The sequence below is a fragment of the Nematostella vectensis genome, chromosome 6, assembly GCF_932526225.1.
Source record: "Nematostella vectensis chromosome 6, jaNemVect1.1, whole genome shotgun sequence".
NCBI lineage: Eukaryota > Metazoa > Cnidaria > Anthozoa > Actiniaria > Edwardsiidae > Nematostella > Nematostella vectensis.
The window spans coordinates 2,746,645-2,765,175 of NC_064039.1; the positions used below are offsets into that span (position 1 = coordinate 2,746,645).

The 18,531-nt window shown below is 37.7% G+C and overlaps 3 protein-coding genes across 5 annotated transcripts; 1 reads left to right on the forward strand and 2 right to left on the reverse strand.

The window, feature by feature from the left end:
* Positions 1-93: 93 nt before the first annotated feature.
* LOC5514637 (intestine-specific homeobox) lies at positions 94-2,976 on the reverse strand. Its single transcript, XM_001634768.3, has 3 exons — positions 2,349-2,976; positions 1,236-1,423; positions 94-849 (listed from the first exon to the last, which is right to left on the reverse strand). Exons 1-3 carry the CDS (start codon positions 2,383-2,385, stop codon positions 376-378), a joined length of 699 nt encoding a protein of 232 aa, XP_001634818.3. The 5' UTR covers positions 2,386-2,976; the 3' UTR covers positions 94-375.
* A 564-nt stretch (positions 2,977-3,540) lies between these two features.
* LOC5514638 (coiled-coil domain-containing protein 149) lies at positions 3,541-9,819 on the forward strand. Of its 3 annotated transcripts, none has more exons than XM_001634704.3 (12): positions 3,541-3,725; positions 4,374-4,490; positions 4,982-5,095; positions 5,783-5,854; positions 6,472-6,690; positions 7,047-7,109; positions 7,448-7,557; positions 7,738-7,810; positions 8,017-8,104; positions 8,492-8,645; positions 8,935-9,011; positions 9,076-9,819. In XM_001634704.3, exons 1-12 carry the CDS (start codon positions 3,678-3,680, stop codon positions 9,804-9,806), a joined length of 1,866 nt encoding a protein of 621 aa, XP_001634754.2. In that variant the 5' UTR covers positions 3,541-3,677; the 3' UTR covers positions 9,807-9,819. The 3 variants fall into 3 exon arrangements, with proteins under 3 accessions (XP_001634754.2, XP_032240096.2, XP_032240097.2); XM_032384205.2 differs by having other exon boundaries at positions 8,935-8,993; XM_032384206.2 differs by having other exon boundaries at positions 3,542-3,725; positions 4,316-4,490.
* Positions 9,820-11,683: 1,864 nt separating this feature from the next.
* LOC5514639 (V-type proton ATPase subunit B) lies at positions 11,684-17,706 on the reverse strand. The gene is made up of 16 exons (XM_001634769.3): positions 17,559-17,706; positions 17,351-17,406; positions 16,857-16,955; positions 16,468-16,561; positions 16,216-16,293; positions 15,729-15,810; positions 15,584-15,641; positions 15,386-15,487; positions 15,136-15,233; positions 14,897-15,020; positions 14,625-14,705; positions 14,007-14,076; positions 13,746-13,828; positions 13,306-13,410; positions 12,599-12,728; positions 11,684-12,269 (listed from the first exon to the last, which is right to left on the reverse strand). The coding sequence occupies exons 1-16, from the start codon at positions 17,659-17,661 to the stop codon at positions 12,133-12,135; spliced, it is 1,500 nt and encodes a 499-aa protein (XP_001634819.2). The 5' UTR covers positions 17,662-17,706; the 3' UTR covers positions 11,684-12,132.
* Between the last annotated feature and the right edge of the window lie 825 nt (positions 17,707-18,531).

Below are 18,531 nucleotides of genomic sequence, written 5' to 3' on the forward strand. Positions count from 1 at the left end.
CCGTTCCGATAGCTTGCCTAGACTTCAAAAACTTTTCGGTAATAATGTGGGGATTATTTTCGGGTCATCGAGGGCTAACTTTTCAAAACCGCATTAGGAAAATGCATTTATTACTTTTTATCCGTAAAGGTATTAAATACAAGCACAAAAATATTGATATGTGATCATAAGTACTCTTAATCATTTTCTTTAAAATCTTACATATTTGAAAAACAGAACAATTCTAAGTTATAAATTTGTAGGTGTCTCCATGTTCATTTATCAATAGAAATTCCAACTAAAAAAATCGCGTGAGAATAGTTCTTGCGTAATATATTTTTGCTTCTGGGTCTTCAAGAGCTCTTCTGATTCCAAGTGTTCCGACCTGAAGACGTCTCAAGTGGAATTTGTGTTTTGTGTCTGAACACTTCCCTCGCAGACGCTAACAAGGCCCTTAGCCGCTAAAAGCTCATCCATGGACCGGCGTGCATTGCCGTGCAAAAACTCAAGAGAGGAGGATGGGTCTCTCGTCTCCGCGTCCACAGGATACCCGTCATTAGGAGAGGGGACAAGGGAATTTCTTGTCGAGTACCAAGTAGGTATTTGAGGCTCTGGGTAGAAATATGAGCCCTCTTTTAGAGAGATAGAAGTGCAAGCGGTAGCTCCTGGTACTAGTGGGTGCTCCATCAGAGGTGTCCTCCATGGCCCATGTGCTGATGAGGTGCTCGGTGACGGTCTGCGCATGAGACCGCTGTCCCCCGAGAATGAAGGCCACGAACACTGCTTTAGTGATGAGTGGTGTCGATTTTGCTGCAAGAGGTTGTTGTTCTGATGTTTGCGCCACTTTGATCGTCGGTTTTGAAACCACACCTAAAATGACATGCGATCTTTAGCTTGCAAGCAGTCGTCGCTGTGACAAGCGTTTCACTTCTCGTCCACCAATAACATTACCAGGATCTAGGGGTGGGCCGAGCGGGCCTCGGCTCCCTCCTTTCTGACATTCGGTTTATACATAACAAGAAAGGAAATCATAAGGAAATCTACGGAAGAACAATAAATCCGCCCCCTCCCTTATTTGAAACTCTGGCTCCAGCCCCTCTTTTTGAAACTTCTGGATCCGTCCCTGATTGCAATCTATTGTTCTAATATTGCTTAATGTTCAAAACACAAATATTAGTTCACCCTCAGAAAAATTCTCCCTTCAGTTAGCCCCACCCTTCCCATTTCTTTCCCTTTTCCTCGAGTTGCTCGCTTACCTGTAGGCGACTCTCACTAACTTGAATCTTCTCTGCCAGCCCCTCCCGCTGCTCGATTCCTGGGTACCGGTTATTATGGAAGTACGCCTCCATAAGTTGAAGCTGGTCGTGTGTAAATGTTGTCCTTTTGCGGCGATGGCTTTTGCGGTACAGCGAATTGGACCCAATCGCGCAGACATCCTTTTTAACTGATGATAGAATAACGATTTCATAATTACACTGTGAGCACACCACCTGACTGAGGTCTGTGCGCGGCTACTAGCCTCTGGTACCCAGGATACGGGGTCTGCGTATTTATTCACACGCTTACAATTCATACTACAGCCTTGATAGCGAAACAAGGGCTGCAGGAAAACACCTCTCCTGCTGATGATCAATGATGCAGCGCTTTCTTTGGCCGTGAATTTATTTTCTTCAGCGACCTTTGTGAGTGCCCGCAAAGACAGAAAGTTCAAAGCGTCTTCGTAGAGGTAGAAGAAACGGTGGCGATAAAAAGCAGCGAAGTTTACTAACCTCTTTTAACAGCAATTGAGGTAGATCTAGATGATAAGATTTGCAATGAAAGAAAATGATACCCTGGTTTCAGCGCCTCTGTCGTAAGCTCTTTGGAGAACTTCGCTCTTGCATAGGTTTACAAAGCCAGATTCTCGGGCAATGCGCCGCCGCACTTTCTCGTGCGAGAATTTGTGACGAGGGAGAAAAAATGAGGGTCGATCGAAGTGAAAGATTGTCTTGAAAAACGACAAAAAATTTAACGACTTATAGAGTTATTATTACAGCTCGATTGTAGTTTTTAACTTCAAGTTTGTCTCAAAATGTCGTTTGAATGCAAAGGGTGACAGTCGAGTCCTGTATAAACAAACACGCGAGAGGGAGCTCTATGTTCTACAAACGACAAGTTTTTTAGAAATAATAAATGACTACTGAAGATCAAGAAATAACTTAAAGTTAGCTGCTTAGCAGTAATTAGGACTTCATAAGGACTTTAGATTTTAGCCTCTTTATACATTTAGTCACACCATAGAAATATGTTCACACGAGGTCACAATGCCTGTAGAAGGAGCGTGCCAAGAGAAAACCCTTATTTAATAGGAAACGCAAAGTAACCCTTACCATTCTGTGAGCGCTCAGTATTATTCATGCTGGACATAGAGTAGAATGGAGAGACAAACGTATGATGAATCAGTTGTGTTCACGCGTTTAGGGTTTTCGGTGCGCTTGGGGCTTGAGTCATCAGCGGAAGTTGAGTTCTGCATTAGAAAGGTGTGAAAATCACTATTGTGTAGACTTTAATTTGCTAGAATTTCATCGTCAAACCTTAACTCTTTCCTGACAGCTAACCGGACATTACCCAGAAAGGACGGGTAGCCAGAAGTAAGAGAAGTAGGACTGTCGACCCTGACGGTCTCCGTACGCAAGTTGGACCAAAATTCATGGATGAAGAAGTTTAGGAAATTGTCCTGATGTACTCAGTACTCTTTTATTGACGCAGCTACGAAACTCCTGATGTACTCAATACTCTTTTATTGACGCAGCTACGAAACACCAGTTCAAATACTTCGGAACGTCTTTATTTACTTGAACTTTTGAAATCACCCTATTCTACTCGAATTTCTCTCGTTTGTTTGTTAAATGGTATTTGTGTCCAGCAAATTCGCTTTGGTCTGTCCTAATTTCTGGCAATGTTTCTGTGTGAGTCTTTTCAGAAATTTTCCCACATCTCGGTTTCCGCCTTATTTCCTGGTGACGTGTGAGCTGTGTGTGTGCCTTGCCAAACCGAACTGGCTACGTGCTAGGCTCAATGGTCGTGGTCCCCCCCAGAAATTTAGAGCTTTTACCATTTACACGGAAATTCCGAAAATTGCACAAGGAATTTAAATGGAACGCTGATTTTAGGGGCGTTCCAAATGGGAAGTGCAGACAAAAAAAGTTTTTTTAAAAGCATATCTCCGTTTTGACCTTTTGGGAAATGTCGTTCGGGAATTATGCGTTCCATTTACCAATAATTGTTGTCGTATCCATCTTCAGTGCCGCTCAGTTTGCGTCGTGTAAAACGCTGCACCAAGGAAGTCTATTTCATTGTTGTCTTCCAAAAAAATCATCAAAAAGAACTTCTTGGATTCATAAAATTAAACTGGTTGGATTCCCCGCCATTTTGTTCCCCTCCACAACACAGGAAACCCATTTTAAATATTCTTATGCACATTAGCAAAAATGGAACGTTTCATGTTTGTTCCAGAATTTCCGTGTAAATGATTTTTCCACAGGCCAGCAGGACATCCCGCGGGCCATCGTTCCTGTTGACATAAGTTCAAGATCCCAGTCTCTTGATCTGACTCGGCCAGTCATCAAACATTCATACGCCAAACAAAATGGCGGGTGGACGACCACCAGAAAATATACTGAACATTTGACTCTAAGCCGGGCAGCAAATAGACCACCATGACTCTAGCACGGGGGGAGAGAGAATGGAACTTGCTAATAAGCGAGGTAGGTTTACATACTATGTAAAATTCTGAATTTTTTTAGGCCATACAACCTGTTTATTCCCGCTTTGCTTTTGTGTTTTGTGGCCGAAATGCTAGCATTTTTTATTTCAAGTTATATATAAGTATAACCCAATTTATTTTGTTTGGATTTGCGATTTTTTTAAGATTAATATTTTCTACTTAATTTTGAAAGGACTTATTACTGCTAGTATTCCATAATTTAACTCGCGTGCATACGTGTTCAAATCATTGTTTTTTTTTTTTTTTTGCATTATCATTAAGTAAATGAGGAACCATCGAGCCGTTTCAAAGGAAAACAATCTGGAAATTATGAAAAAAGGCTCAAATAATGAAACACAACTGAAGAAGAATAAGATCACTAAATAACGTATAGTTTGAATATTCAAAACTTAAGTTTTTTGTGACATTAATTTACTTAAGCTTATGTTAGTAAACTTATTTTTATAAGAGTTTTACTTTATAAGAATTTTTATTGTACGGTTACCCTCATTTATAGTAATAAAAATTGCTATGTTTTCAGTTCCATAGTTCTTGTCAATTGTCTGTAATGAATTTGCTATTGTGTTTTAGGGTTTTGCTTAAGAGTTAAGCACTCTTTTTACAGATGCTTCAATATTCTTGTTTTTAGTACAACATCTGTAAAAAAAAGCTGGAAAGTAAACGCCAAGCTCTCAAGATATTGATGGGGGATTTAGAATCCTGCCAACGCGAAAGGGATATTTACAAAAACAAGATCAAACAACTTGTAAGTATAAACACATTTATTAAATGTAATGCCCATTGGCCTCAAATGAATGCCAGTTTTTATACAGTGGGGGGGGGGGGGGGGGACTAAAATTCTCAAGATGTATCTTTATTAAAGGATAGTAAAAGTTGGGTTTTATCTGAACGAGGTTTAACATTTTTTGGATCAGGGACCTAATTCATGTTGATGAGATTGAGATCATTTTTAGATTGTAATTATGACAATTTTTGGGGGATCTGGGATCAGATTTTAACAACAATGAGGATTACTAAGGATAGGGATTATTATACTTTTAGGATTAACTATCTTTTTTAGCTTTGGGTTGCAAATTACTTGAAAAATTATTTTATATACCTGTTTTATGTGCCAATTATTTTAATGTTTTTTTTTTACCAAAGTTTATGATATATGTCTAAAAAGCTAAATCACATTGGCTTGACATTTGTTATTATAGTTTTGTAATCTTACGTATCTTTTGTATTATTTTGCAGCAACAAGAAGTTGACAATTACAAGAAACAGGAGAGAGAAAGGGAGATGAAGGCATTGCGCGGCGGGAGATCCCCCATGTCGCCAAGGTCACCAGAACACCATAAGAGTCTAAAGGTATAGGCACAAAGCCGTCAGCAATTCCCAGGGCAGATCTAAGGGCAAAGTAGCTCCTCTCCCCCTTTTCTCATATGCATTTCAAAATATTAACATCTTATTAACACATTGACTCTAGGGGGGGACTCTATAAAAGTACAAAAGATGGAGGTGATTGTCCTACCTAGTATCTTTTAGGATAAGAAATTCCACCAACTGCTATCTCTTAACAGGATTTTCCAATTGTACTATCCCTTAGGGGATCTCACGCCAATAGACCATCCTATCTTATACACAGGGCTTGATGAAAGCACTCTTAAAAGCAAAGACATGTCCTTGATGTTGGTGATTTAGAAGGGGACCACAATAAAAATCAGGAATGCTATTAATGTGTTTGTTTTTTTAAGTGCTATATCTTAGGTTTAGAAATATTCTGTGACCACACCTAATGTACCATCTGTTAGGGGTTAGAATTGATTTTGCTGATCATCACCCCTGTCTGTTTTAATGGGAGCAAAAACTCAAAATGGGAGGGGGGGGGGGTGTATCTGTTTCTGGTCTTTGTTTTTTTTGTTGTAAATTCAGCTAGAAAACAGCTAGGGGTCAATGGGTTGAGAAATGCTCTAAGAACAACCTCAGTTGTAACCACAGAATGGACTATTCTTTCAAACACGCTCTTTTGACTTTATCAATCTTTTTGTTTTACAGAGGGAAAGAAGACTTTCTGGAAATAGCATTTGGGAGCAAGAATTACAAAATGTCAGAGACAGAAAAAACAAGGTAAGGTCTTCAAAGTGACACCCCCCCCTCAAAAAAAAAAAAAGAAAAAAAAAAAACATGGCCCTCTGGCTTGAAAAGCATTATATACCTCTTATTTATTGCATCCAAACAATTTTGTAATAACCTAAGATTTGTTAAGGGGGTGCAGCTCGACATGACGAAAAAACCTGGAAAATTCACAATTAAGAGAAAGAAGACACAATTTCTTACAATGGCCATCGGTTCCTTGTATTCCAGACTGATTTTTGAAACACAAATAATGTGAGGCCGAAATGCACATACCAAGATTTTTGATTTTTAAGATATTTTTTCCTTGATCATCCTTTCGCTATGTATGAGTTCAGGGACGAAAAGATCAAATTTCAATGACACTTTACAAAAAGTCGCATCAATTAAAAAAAAAATTTGAATTTGATATTTTGTTTGCTATTACTCACTAAGTACTTAGAGAAATTTTCCGCCTTATTAGATCTGAAATGGGCTTATTTGAAGCGTCACGTCATGTTTTTCCATCATGTTGGTGCAGCTCATAGTTATCATCCCCACTTTTTGCTGGCCAACAGGTGTGTGCACACACCCTCCAGGTTTGCCTAAAATTTCTTATTTTTTGTTGACAGACACTATCTCAATTATTATGTGAGTCCCGGGAGGAGAACAAGGCGCTAGTGAACGACTTCAATGACTTGAGGGGGCTGTACAAGGAGGCCCAGGAAGACATCTTGCTGCTAAGGGAGAATCTCGCCAGACAGCGGAGCAGCTTCAAAGGTCAAGGCACCTCTGAGGACCTGGAGGCTCGGCAAAACCTTATTAAGGAGCTTGAACAAAGCCGTGAAAAGGTTACACTTACTGTAGTTTCAATTTTTATTATTTTTTTGTTAGGTTGCTGTATTTAAACTGGCATATATTGGAATTAAAAATAAAGATAAAACAATTTAATCTAGAAAGAAATATTAAAAGAATATATCAGAATAGTGTTGAGGAGCTACTTATTTCGCTCTGTCAAATTAGAAGCCAGTAAAAACTTTTTCACAGTTGATAAATAAGGGTAGTCTTCAAAAGAAAGATCAAAATTTAAGGAATAAAGCTTTGTGGGGGTCTGGAAGGCAAACAATGAAAACATGGCCTAATCTAAGCTGTTCAGAGCAAGCTTTTGCTTTTGGTTACTCATTGGATTCATGATTGTCACTTTAAGGAACAACAGCTTGAGAGGGATTTACAGGCTGTTCACGATGAAAAAGGCGAAGTTGCTGTTGAGGTTTGTTTTTTTTCTGCTTCAATCCAAAGCTGGGTGCTGGAATATAGACTCCATGTCATGTAATCTGTGTAATCACAGAAGAGGGCCTTGAATCCTGAACTTGATAAATAATTGATCTCTTGACACGGGTAAAAACTTATATTGCTGTTTGGTTCAGTTTAGTTTCATTCATATTTTGAGTAATAATTTTTCTTGTTTTTTTTTTTTTTGTGATCCAGAGTTGCAACCGATATGTCTGTTAACCTAAATCTCTACCAATTACATATCCCAAAGCACTCACAAGAATGTCCATACTAACTCTAGTTGATTAAATTTATTTCTATATAATATATTTTTAGAGAGACCACTATAGAGAAAAGTCAAACAGGCTGAACACTCAGCTAAATTTTATTCTTGGGGCGGATGAGCAACGCCTGGTTGATATTGATGCAGTGTTAATGGAAAACAGGTAACAGAAAAGATAATATTACAGTAGACTGTACATTTTAGTTTAGCAGTGGAAGTATTTTATACAGTTTTTACTGACCACTTTTTTTAATCATTGTTTACTGCATGTAGATTTTCCCCTAGGACACCCAATGTAACATTCATTTCCCTTCTTTTCTAACCTACCAGTTATCTTTAAAAGGTACCAGAGAGAGCATATCAAGCAACTGAAAGAAGAGAAGTCCATGGCCTCAGCAGCACTTAATAGATATAAAGTAAAGTGGTTTTGTTTTGTATGTTATTTTTTTAAAAAGAGTCAAAGAACAGACCAGGGGGGGGGGGGGTTCAAGATGGTTTAAAAGTGAGGGGTGAAGCCAATTTTGTCTAGAACAAAGCTTGTGTTAGTCATGAATAATTGCTTATTTATATAAAAAAAGCAATTTTTATTAATTGACTTTTTTCCCAATGTCTGTTACAAAAGGCTGCTTTTGAGAAAAAGAAGAATCGCCTCCTGCAGGCTGGATATGGCCAACCTGGGAACCACACTGGTGTACATGGGGCTAAGCAAGGTTATTACTGTCTGGATGGCTGCACATAGCTATATGCTGATATGTGTTTACTCTTTTATTCATTATATCCTCCCATCTTGTCCCTTTGTCTTTTTAAAGAACTTAAAAGTTCTAATTTCTCATGAAATACTAAAACTGTTATGCTGTGCTTAATGTAAAGAGATCAGTTAGTTTGTTATTGTCCCACTTTGACTCCCCTTCTTCGTATTTTATACCCCTTCTTCTTTGTACAGTTGCCTTGTCGATACTTTAAACATGACACCTTAGCTAGTGTCTAGGGCCAAACACTACCTATTCTGATAAGTCCAGAACAGCTGTGAGGCAGAATAAACCTTAAGTCTATATTGATGTGTTCTAATGAAGGCTCCACCTACTCTTTGTTTTCAGTTTTTCCTGCCATATTGTCAGAGCTGACTCACTCTTTTGGAGGTGGAGGAGTGTCTACAAACACTGCAAGTGAACTCCAATTCCTTGCCAACTCACTGTCAGAGAGTTTGTCTGAGAAAGATATTGCACTTCTCCATCAAAAGAACACAAATAGGTACTGTATGTATGCTTTCTACGGATTGCCAGGAAAAAGTTGTGGTTCACACACAGCTCAGGGAGAAATCACTGGAGGCAGTGATGAAAATCTTGCAAATGAAAATGTGTGTCAGTCCCTTTTAAGATATTAATAAAAATACACTTAGATATAGTACAACCAAATAACTAAGCAAAATTCGGTTGGTGGTCTAGAAGCGGAAATGGCCCAGGAACACCCTTGCTGACTGTACTTGCCCAGGGCTTTGGTGGTATTGGCATGTTTTTGATTTTGAGACTTTTTCTGGCAGAATTCTGGGTAACCGTGTAGCTGAGTTGGAGAAGAAGTTGAAGACCCTGGAAGTATCAGGTCTCTGGTCTCTTGAAGGTAGTTTTGATAACAAGTGAAATTTTATCTTGTATAATCTTATTGATGATTGTTTGCTTCTTAGGTCACCGTGGTTACGGCTCAGATGGGATGGGGACTATGAAACTCAGAAGATCACCACGTACCTCAAATGCAGATGTCAATCAAAACAGCACACCCCATAGGGAGGCTAATCAGTCAGACTCTAGCCCAATCCATGATCCTGAGGACCCAGTGTTTCTTTTTAAAGACCAAGAGAATCATGGGATTAATGATGCTTGTCTGGTTGATGTTAATTCAGAAGACTTCAATCTAACCCTTTCTGATGAGGACTGTGACATTGAAGGTGCTTCTTTTGGGGCATTCTCTAGTATGGAAGAGCATTCCATATCTGTCAGCTCCAAGATAACTTCCTCCACAGAGGATGAGACAGAAGATAGTGGCCAAGGAGAGTGTGAGAGGGACTTCACTCCAGAGAGAATTCCTCCCAAGAAGCCAAACCAAGTTAATTCTAATGTTCCAAATGATGAGGATTTTTCTTCTCATACAGACTCTAATGATCATGTGACATCTGATACACAAAATGATGCAGATTTTTCTTCCAATACAGAGTCTAGTGATCGATTGAATCCTGATACTCAAAATGATTTTTCACCAGAAAGAACAGCAAGTCCTCTGGACACTACAGAGAATTCCCCTTGCCCCACTGTTAGTGATCGGCTGGAAGTAAATAATGGATTGACATCTTGTAATGATGAGAGTGAGTACTACCACTGCACGGATGTTAATGGTAATGGTACACTACAGCAGGAGTAATAACCTTAAACAATAGAGGAAAAAGCAATTAAAACACACACAATAACAACCATCAGGCCAATACCATTTACCAATAAGGTAAAATGGTATGCAAGGTAACTACACAGAAATGTTACATACATATGAAATTATTCTCTTTTGGGGGGGTGAAAAAAACTAAGAAATGGACTGGATAATACAGAAAATCTACCAGAAATTCATCATAATGGGGGTTGATAGCCCCATAATCAACCCCCTCCCCTCTTAGAGCTGTACAGGACCCGAAATGATCCCAGGACCCGAAACGATCCCAGAAAGTTCCCCAACTGATCCCGGGACCCAAAACGATCCCCAAGAGCCCCCGAAATGAACCCCAAGGAATTACAGTAATGGACAACTAAAGGAATTTGTAAGGATTGGCTTTCAGTTTTAAAAACATATGAAACATTTAGCTTTGTTTGTGTTATTAAAAGGAAATTTACATTAACTAAAACTATAGTATTAAGATTTTAATATACGACTGCGGGGAAATACAGTGGTTGAGTCAGAAATTGGGGTCAACTAACAATTCTTTGTGATAGTAATTTGAAGAACCTGGCGTGGATAAATCATTTTTACATAACAAGCCATAAAAGAAGTCTTTACAGATAGGACATGCTGCTTTCTATAGGAAGCGAAATGTTTTAAAGTTATTTTTTGGCATGTTTGTTTTCGGTGAATGAAAGACCTATCATATCATGAGATCATGCCGGGGTGTAAGCACGACCACATGAGGAAGTTCAAAACTCACATAATATTGCTTTCAACAAAAGCCACATCCTCTTAATATTTTGCATCGGTAGTAGAAGGGTTGTTCGAGTGTATAACTCAGTGTGCTTTTGTCATTCCATCTTCCCGGCCAAACCGGCTGCCTAAAATGTGTCGGTAAATATTAGCTCGTGTGAACAAGGATTTCGTGGTGAAATACATGTTTAGGTTGTCGAATGAATATTAATTTTTAGGGGTGATATTTACCGGAAATAGGATTTATAGTGTCAGAGTCATGTGGCGCCACCGCAGAGTGTGAGTGATGGAAGGTCAAAAGTTTGAATGATCTGAGCAAAGCTGTGCTATGTTTATACATGCTGTATTTCTTTCAGTAGCAATTAAAAGTTGTGTATTTGTTTTAGACTCTGTTTATGGGTTAAACGCCGGGCAATGTAATTAATAGAAGTATTGTGTTGAAATTTAATATGTTTAAGTCACGTTGTTTAGAAATCGAGTCGCTGTTAACCCTTAATTATGCTTCAAGAATTGCAAGTATTTCTTCTGCTTTCCCTTTGTCCATTACTGCAATTCCGAGGATCAGTTGGGGTACTTTTGGGGATCATTTCGGGTCCTGGGATCGTTTCGGGTCCTGGGATCGTTTCGGGTCCTGGGATCATTTCGGGTCCTGTACAGAGCTGCCCTTCACCTTCAGTAGTTATGTGCTAAGAAGCAGTTGCTGTTTTATGGAACAAATCACTTTATAGTGGTGTACATAGGTTACCCTTGGCCTTGATATCAGCCTTACTTATGCACAAAAAGTAAAACAAAATTTTTATTTTAACGCCAACATAATAAATTCATGCATACTTCATTCATGAGCTTACCCAAAAGGATTACTAGTCAAACTAGTTATATATACTGTAGGAAAATGGAAAGGTATATCAATGGAATAAATTGGTTACACAAAAACTATGGTATTCCTAGCCATATTGGGTGAGAAAATCGGGCAACATTGGGCTTAGAATAATTATATTTAATTAGATATTTTATGTATAGTACAGATAGAAATCTATTCTGAGAGAGAATGGGAAATAGAATTAGATAGTAACAAAAGCAATAAAGGAATAAATAAGAATAAATTACTTCATGTGTTTTCTTGTTTTGATTTTTTTAATTATAACTTCACATACCTACTTGACAATAGAACTGCAAGAATGAATTTTATTTACTGTTATTTTCTAAATTGTAGCTTGATTACTACCTCCCAGCTATACCCTATATAATGACCCAAGCAATAATTGGAACACCCAAAATTATGTAAGAAAGATACAACAGATACATGCAAGTTGAAAATGAGCACAATGAGTTGCATGGTGGCCATGATTTCGTGAATTTATGGGTTTCAACTCTTCCTTGCACGTTTCTCATAACCATGTGAACCACCCTGAAATGTAAAGACTAATGGCTCAACAAGGATAGTTACTATGTAACAAGATAAGAATGTTCCACAACAAACTGGTTACATCAACATCAATGATAACCTGCATTCAAACAGGTAATTTTTTCTCTGTAGATGAGATATTCTTTCATTATAATACTTCTAATGTCTAGAATCTCTTGGGTAGAACTCTGCAAGGGTGGATTGTGGAATTCGCTTCAACATTTCCTTAGGGAAGATACGCAGCAGTGACCAGCCAATGTCAAGAGACTCAAACACTGAGCGGTTTTCATAGGTTCCTAAAAAGAAAAATATACATCAAGGTCAAACCTAAGGGAATTATACACTTTGTGAGCACGACTTTGTATACATACACCAAGCTATTTCGACATCCTTTACCCCCACCCAAATAACCTTGTTCGTCATTCTGTTGCCAACATGATAGAATAATTAGGAAAAAGGGTTCTTTATGTCATGGGCAAGGTTTCTAGAAAGCCAGATAAGATTTGAATTCTAGGTAGATCATAATTTTGGATAAGGATATATTATATTTTGATCACAACAGCTCTTATACTGTATAATACAGGAATCTGGGCCTGGCTTGGTAAAGACTCACAACAGTAAATACCTTGAGCTATGAGGTTTTTCTCAAATTTAGTGAGGAATTCCAAGTAAAGCAAGTCTTCAGAGGTCAAAGCTTCCTCTCCTACCACAGCCTTCATGGCTTGAACATCTTTGCCAATGGCGTAGTTAGCATACTACACAGAAAAATTAAAACGGCTCAGTCTACTGGATCCAGGGGGAGGGTTTATTGAGTTTAAACCCCTCTCTTGGGCTGCCATGGTAAAATGTGTCCAAAAAATGCATACAGAATTAAACACTGCACTTATTCAATCAATTACGATAATCGGTAGAGAGTCTGTGGGAAATAAAAATTTTTGTGACAAAAATATATTTTTCTCCAAGCTATTAGGAATAACCCCCTCTCAGAAAAAAAATCCACCCTGTCAGAATACTCTCAACAAAGTATTGCTATTCTTCAAAATCAACCTAGCCTGTGGAATACGAGAGTGGCCAGTGTTGAAGTAGAGAATGCAGGAAAAAAAATTGCATGAATGTCCTTAGAAAAAGAGGTTTTACTATTGTAAAGTGCAAGTACTGTAAGCAGCTACAAAATACTGTTTTGACTTATCAAATATAGGAGACACAATTACTGGACATTTTTTGTTTGTAATTTACGTCATATATCGATTCAAGTGATTGATTAACCTGGAAGCACCTTTCTGATGGGGTATCCACAGACGTGTGTACTACCAATGTACTTAGTACACTTACCAACTGATTGGAAACATCAGAATGGTCCTTCCTGGTCATGCCCTCTCCAATGGCAGACTTCATCAATCTGGACAGTGATGGCAGCACATTGATAGGCGGATAGATCTGAGGTCACAAGATACAAATTACCAGGAAGTAGAACTACCGATAAGAATTGGAAAAAAAAGTACAAAGTTGTTTTAGAGTGGTTTCAGAAACATGTGAAATATATTTAATTTATAATAAACTTTATAATAAATTTAATTCATAATACACTGTAATGTCTTTGTTCTCTTTTGTTCTGGCTTGACTATTACACTTTAACAATCACTTTCTTGCATGGGATTTTGAAAACCACTCTATATCAATTTTTCTTAACAATATGATACAACAAAATGTAAAATTGGTGCAATATCTTCTATCGTCTATCAGACTAATTATAAAAATATAGGTATTTGTACCTGTCTGTTATGAAGCTGTCTGTCTACATAGATCTGCCCCTCCGTGATGTACCCCGTCAGATCTGGAATGGGATGGGTGATGTCTAGGAAAGAAAAAGGATGCTCTTAGTGAAAGCAATCAAACAATACAAATAATTAGAGTTTTATTTTGGCAGCCATGTTCTTGGTATTGGCTAAGCATTAGTTCTCTCAACCTTCTTTGGCGGTGGAAGAAAAACATGGTATGACCAACTGGGTGCCGGGATTACAATGTTTACCTACCATCGTTAGGCATAGTCAAAATAGGGATCTGCGTGATTGATCCATTTCTTCCCTCTACACGGCCTGCACGCTGAAGAGTAACAAAACACAATTTAATGGAAATTTTTCTCAGGAAAATCAGCATATCATAGGCCAAAATAAGACAGTAGACACCTTAATCAAAGAATCACAAAATGCAGTTGAAAGGATTTTTTCTCTGTCAAGTCCACATAGCACTGATCAACATAAAACATAGGGACTTTCCTCAAAGAGTCACCAAATAAAATTCAAAGGACTTTTCTTTGTTAAATAAGTCCACATGTTATAGACAGCACTGATCAACATAAAACATAGGGACTTTCCTCAAAGAGTCAACAAATAAAATTCAAAGGACTTTTTTTTGTTAAATAAGTCCACAACATGTTATAGACAGCAATGATCAACATAAAACATAGGAACTTTCCTCAAAGAGTCAACAAATAAAATTCAAAGGATTTTTACTCTGTATAGTCCTCTTGGCACGAGGGTGCCTGACTTGAATGGAGAGCAATAAAAAAATATGGGATTCCAGTAGTGAAGGGAAAGTATCTTTTTGTAACAGTGTGGTTAGTATCGCACAATCAAAATGCACATAAACACCTCATATACAGTCGCCAAATCAGTGTACATATAACCAGGGAAACCACGGCGACCAGGAACCTCCTCACGAGCTGCTGAAACCTAAATGAAAGAAACAAAGGTCATAATAATTTCAAACAAAAACCATATAGAGCTGTCAAACTAGATTACCTTATCTTCAATATTTTATGCTAAAGGTGACTATAAAAGATATTGCTTTTTTTTTTTTTGCTTATCTTGTACAACAAATGGAGCTGATTAGCACTATCTTAGCATTAGCATATCCATGTCACCTCTCGCAAAGCTTCAGCATAGGAGCTCATGTCTGTCAGAATAACTAGCACATGCTTCTCACATTGGTAGGCAAGGAACTCAGCTGTGGTCAGAGCCAGGCGTGGGGTGATGATACGTTCAATTCTTGACAAAATAATAAAGTCAATAAAACATTAACAAGTGTAATTAGGACTACTGTATTAATTTTCAGCTCAGTATATGTCACAATACATATACATAGTGACTTCTCAGGACTTACGTGGGGTCATTAGCCAAATTGAGGAAGAGGCACACATTTTCCATAGATCCATTCTCTTCAAAGTCCTGTTTGAAGAACCGAGCCGTTTCCATGTTCACCTAGAGAAAAGAAACAATTTGAACTTTAAAGAATGTGAAGAAAATGTTAACAGAAAGTGGTAGAAAGAGGCAGGATTCTTTGGCCTGACTCTTACAGTTTGGTTCACTTATAATATGTTATAAGAAATTTGGATAAACTTTGGAAAACTCACTCCCATAGCTGCGAACACGATAGCAAAGTTGTCCTCGTGATCATCCATTACACCTTTGTTAAACTTCACAAGGCCGGCCTGGCGACAGATTTGGGCTGCAATCTAAGAACAATTATCATTTAATAACTTGGACCCAGTAGAACCCTTCATAATCCTAACAATGTTGACCAGCAATAACAAGCCATGTGTTTTACTTACATCGTTATGGGGCAGACCAGCAGCAGAAAAGATTGGGATCTTTTGCCCCCTAGCAATACTGTAATGGTAATATATGAAAAAAAGGTTAAAAAGAAAAGAAAAAATGATTGAAACATTACAAGATACTTCAGCAAAGATAATTTACCTGTTCATTGTGTCAATAGCTGAAATCCCTGTCTGAATCATTTCCTCTGGGTAAATTCTAGACCAGGGGTTTATAGGCTGGCCTAAACAAATATGCAAGAAAGAATTTTACTTCACTTTACTTTAATGCTTCATTAATGCTCCTGTAAAACAATGGTTTGGATGGTGTTGAGTGACTTACAGGGTTCAAATTTTACAGTCTTTGGAGAAAAAATGATTTAAAGAAAAATGAACCCAAAAGATCCCACAACAACTTGAATGGTGATGGTTGATTCCATAAAACAAAGTGGGGATCTTACATGATTGAAATGCATTTTCTAAGAATTTTGGCATGCTTGGCATTGCTTTTCGCAATAAACAAATTGTTTGGTTATCATAAAGAAGAATGTAGGCATTCATCACGTGAGACTAAAATGGTTATCAAACACTCATTGTCATAAACTTGGCACAAATTCGAAACCTGGTTTATTTATTGGATGCTTCCATACCTTGAATATCCAGGAAATCTTCTGCCAGGACTGGTGGCCCTCGATCGATAGCTTTACCAGAGCCATTAAAAACACGGCCTACAATTGACAAAATAATTATAGACTTAAACCTATTGAAAACCCAATCCATAACAGTTAAATCTTCAAAAGCGCTTCTAAGTGAAATCTAGTTTTTTATTCATTTAGGGAAAGGGATATGGAAGGGAAAAAGCCTTAGATGGGTAAGTGTCTTGTTTTATTTCACAAACATACCCAACATATCCTCTGACACTGGGGTCCTGAGAATGTCACCAGTGAATTCACATGTTGTGTGCTTGGCGTCAATCCCTGATGTTCCCTCAAACACCTGATGAGTTTCAATAGCAATTTAAAAGAATTCAATGGAGACATCTAACAGTAAAAACAGGGTTTCTCATTTTCTTGGAGCAGTTTTAGAGTGATCAGGAGTATTAACCATTAGTTTGGAAGGTCTTGAGATTGCCAAATCTTGGGGTGAGCAACATTTCTCTGTCATAATGCTGTGGGGGTGGCAAATTATGGGCTTCTCAATTTAAAACCATACCTTATCCAATGTTGTTTTACATTAGTTGAGAATCTGATCTAAATCTTAGAGACTCGGTGAGAATCACAACACTGTTTACCTGTACAACTGCTTTAGAACCACTAACTTCTAGAACTTCGCCACTCCTCTGGGAGCCATCTTGGAGTGTGAGGGTAACAATCTCTGCAAATTTGGGAAACTGCAACAAGCAGATTACAAAATTTTAAGCCAAGTCCTCAATTAGACCAAACAGCCAAGGTTCAAGTCATTTTTCATTAAAAATGAAAATGAATATACAATTTCTTTATAATTATATGAAACTATGTAGGCACTAACACTCATCATAAAAAAGAGTAATGTATTTTATTAATAAAACATTCATGAATAACAGATTCTAGATTGTATCTGAACCTTGAAAAACAGGAAAAAAGGGAAAAAACAATAATATAGATACTTTCATGAAGAAAGATGGTATTATCAAAAGGCTACATCAAAATAAAATGAAAAAAATATGTGGTGGAATTTTCACCACTTTCTTTTCAATTTAGTAAGAAAAAAAAGATTGTGTTGCTCTTCACACACAAAAAGACCAACCTTGACATTATCTAAGATGACCAGAGGTCCATTGACACCAGAGACTGTTTTGTACGCTGTAAAGACAAAAATAAGATAATGAGAATTCACCATGACCTCACGAAGAGATCACGTGAAGCCCTGAACGGTTCCCATCGATTTTCTCCCTCGAAACTAGCTCTATGAGAACCGATGTCGAACATAGCACGTTATAAAAACAGATACATACTAAGCCTAGGCTGGGATATATAATTTCTCGTAACAGCGGCAGTGTGTTGTTTGAAAGCGTCGCCTTCTGAGAGATCCATCAAATCACCCGGCACAGGCGCCATTTTGGATCGAACACTTGACGCATGCGTACACCGAGGAAGTGACGTAATTTGTCACCTTAGGTTATGATTTGGACAAGAGAGAACGAATCCCCGTGGCCCATGATGTCGTCCAAGAAAGCTATTTTTAGATTGCGCGAGCTTGTCAATCATATCATCCATACATTGTTCGTCGCGCCATATTTCGTTATGTGCACTACGAGCTAGTACAATTTCACACCAATTTTTTTCCCTCTGCACTTCTTTACTTCGTTCGCTACCTGTTTTTATCCTTTTAGCTGCTCTTCAAGACTCATGATCACAATGCTACTCATGGGGTGGTGTCCTGTTATCTGTTAAGTTATCTAATGTTCACTTATCTAAATGTTATATAAATAATTGAACGGGAAGACGTCGGAGAGACGGTGAATTTGGAGTTCATTCAAAATGCATCGTGCAGACTCCTAAAAAGTTCTTATTCTCTGCAATTCGGTGAGATAGAATACCTAGGCATTCTCATAGTCTATGTTATGTATTATACATACATACATACATAAATACATATATTAATACAAGAAGTCCTTTATTTTTCTTTGATTTATACTTTTTTAGATGAATGAAATTAAATTTTTCACGCAAATGTTCAGAAATCATGTCACTCAAGAAACCCTTGTCACTGGAATAAGATCTACTTCATTATAAAGACTTGAAATCTTTTATTTGTAATATCGGTGTGAATTTAATGGTATTAAGTTCTGGATGTATCTTTTTATTAAAAGGGAATTGGAAGAGAATTATGTTTTGTAAACACAGATTTATGATTGATTGTTGTGTTATAATTTGCGAATCAGCAACTTTTAATGTAGAAGTTGATCCCAGAGCCTAAAATCACGC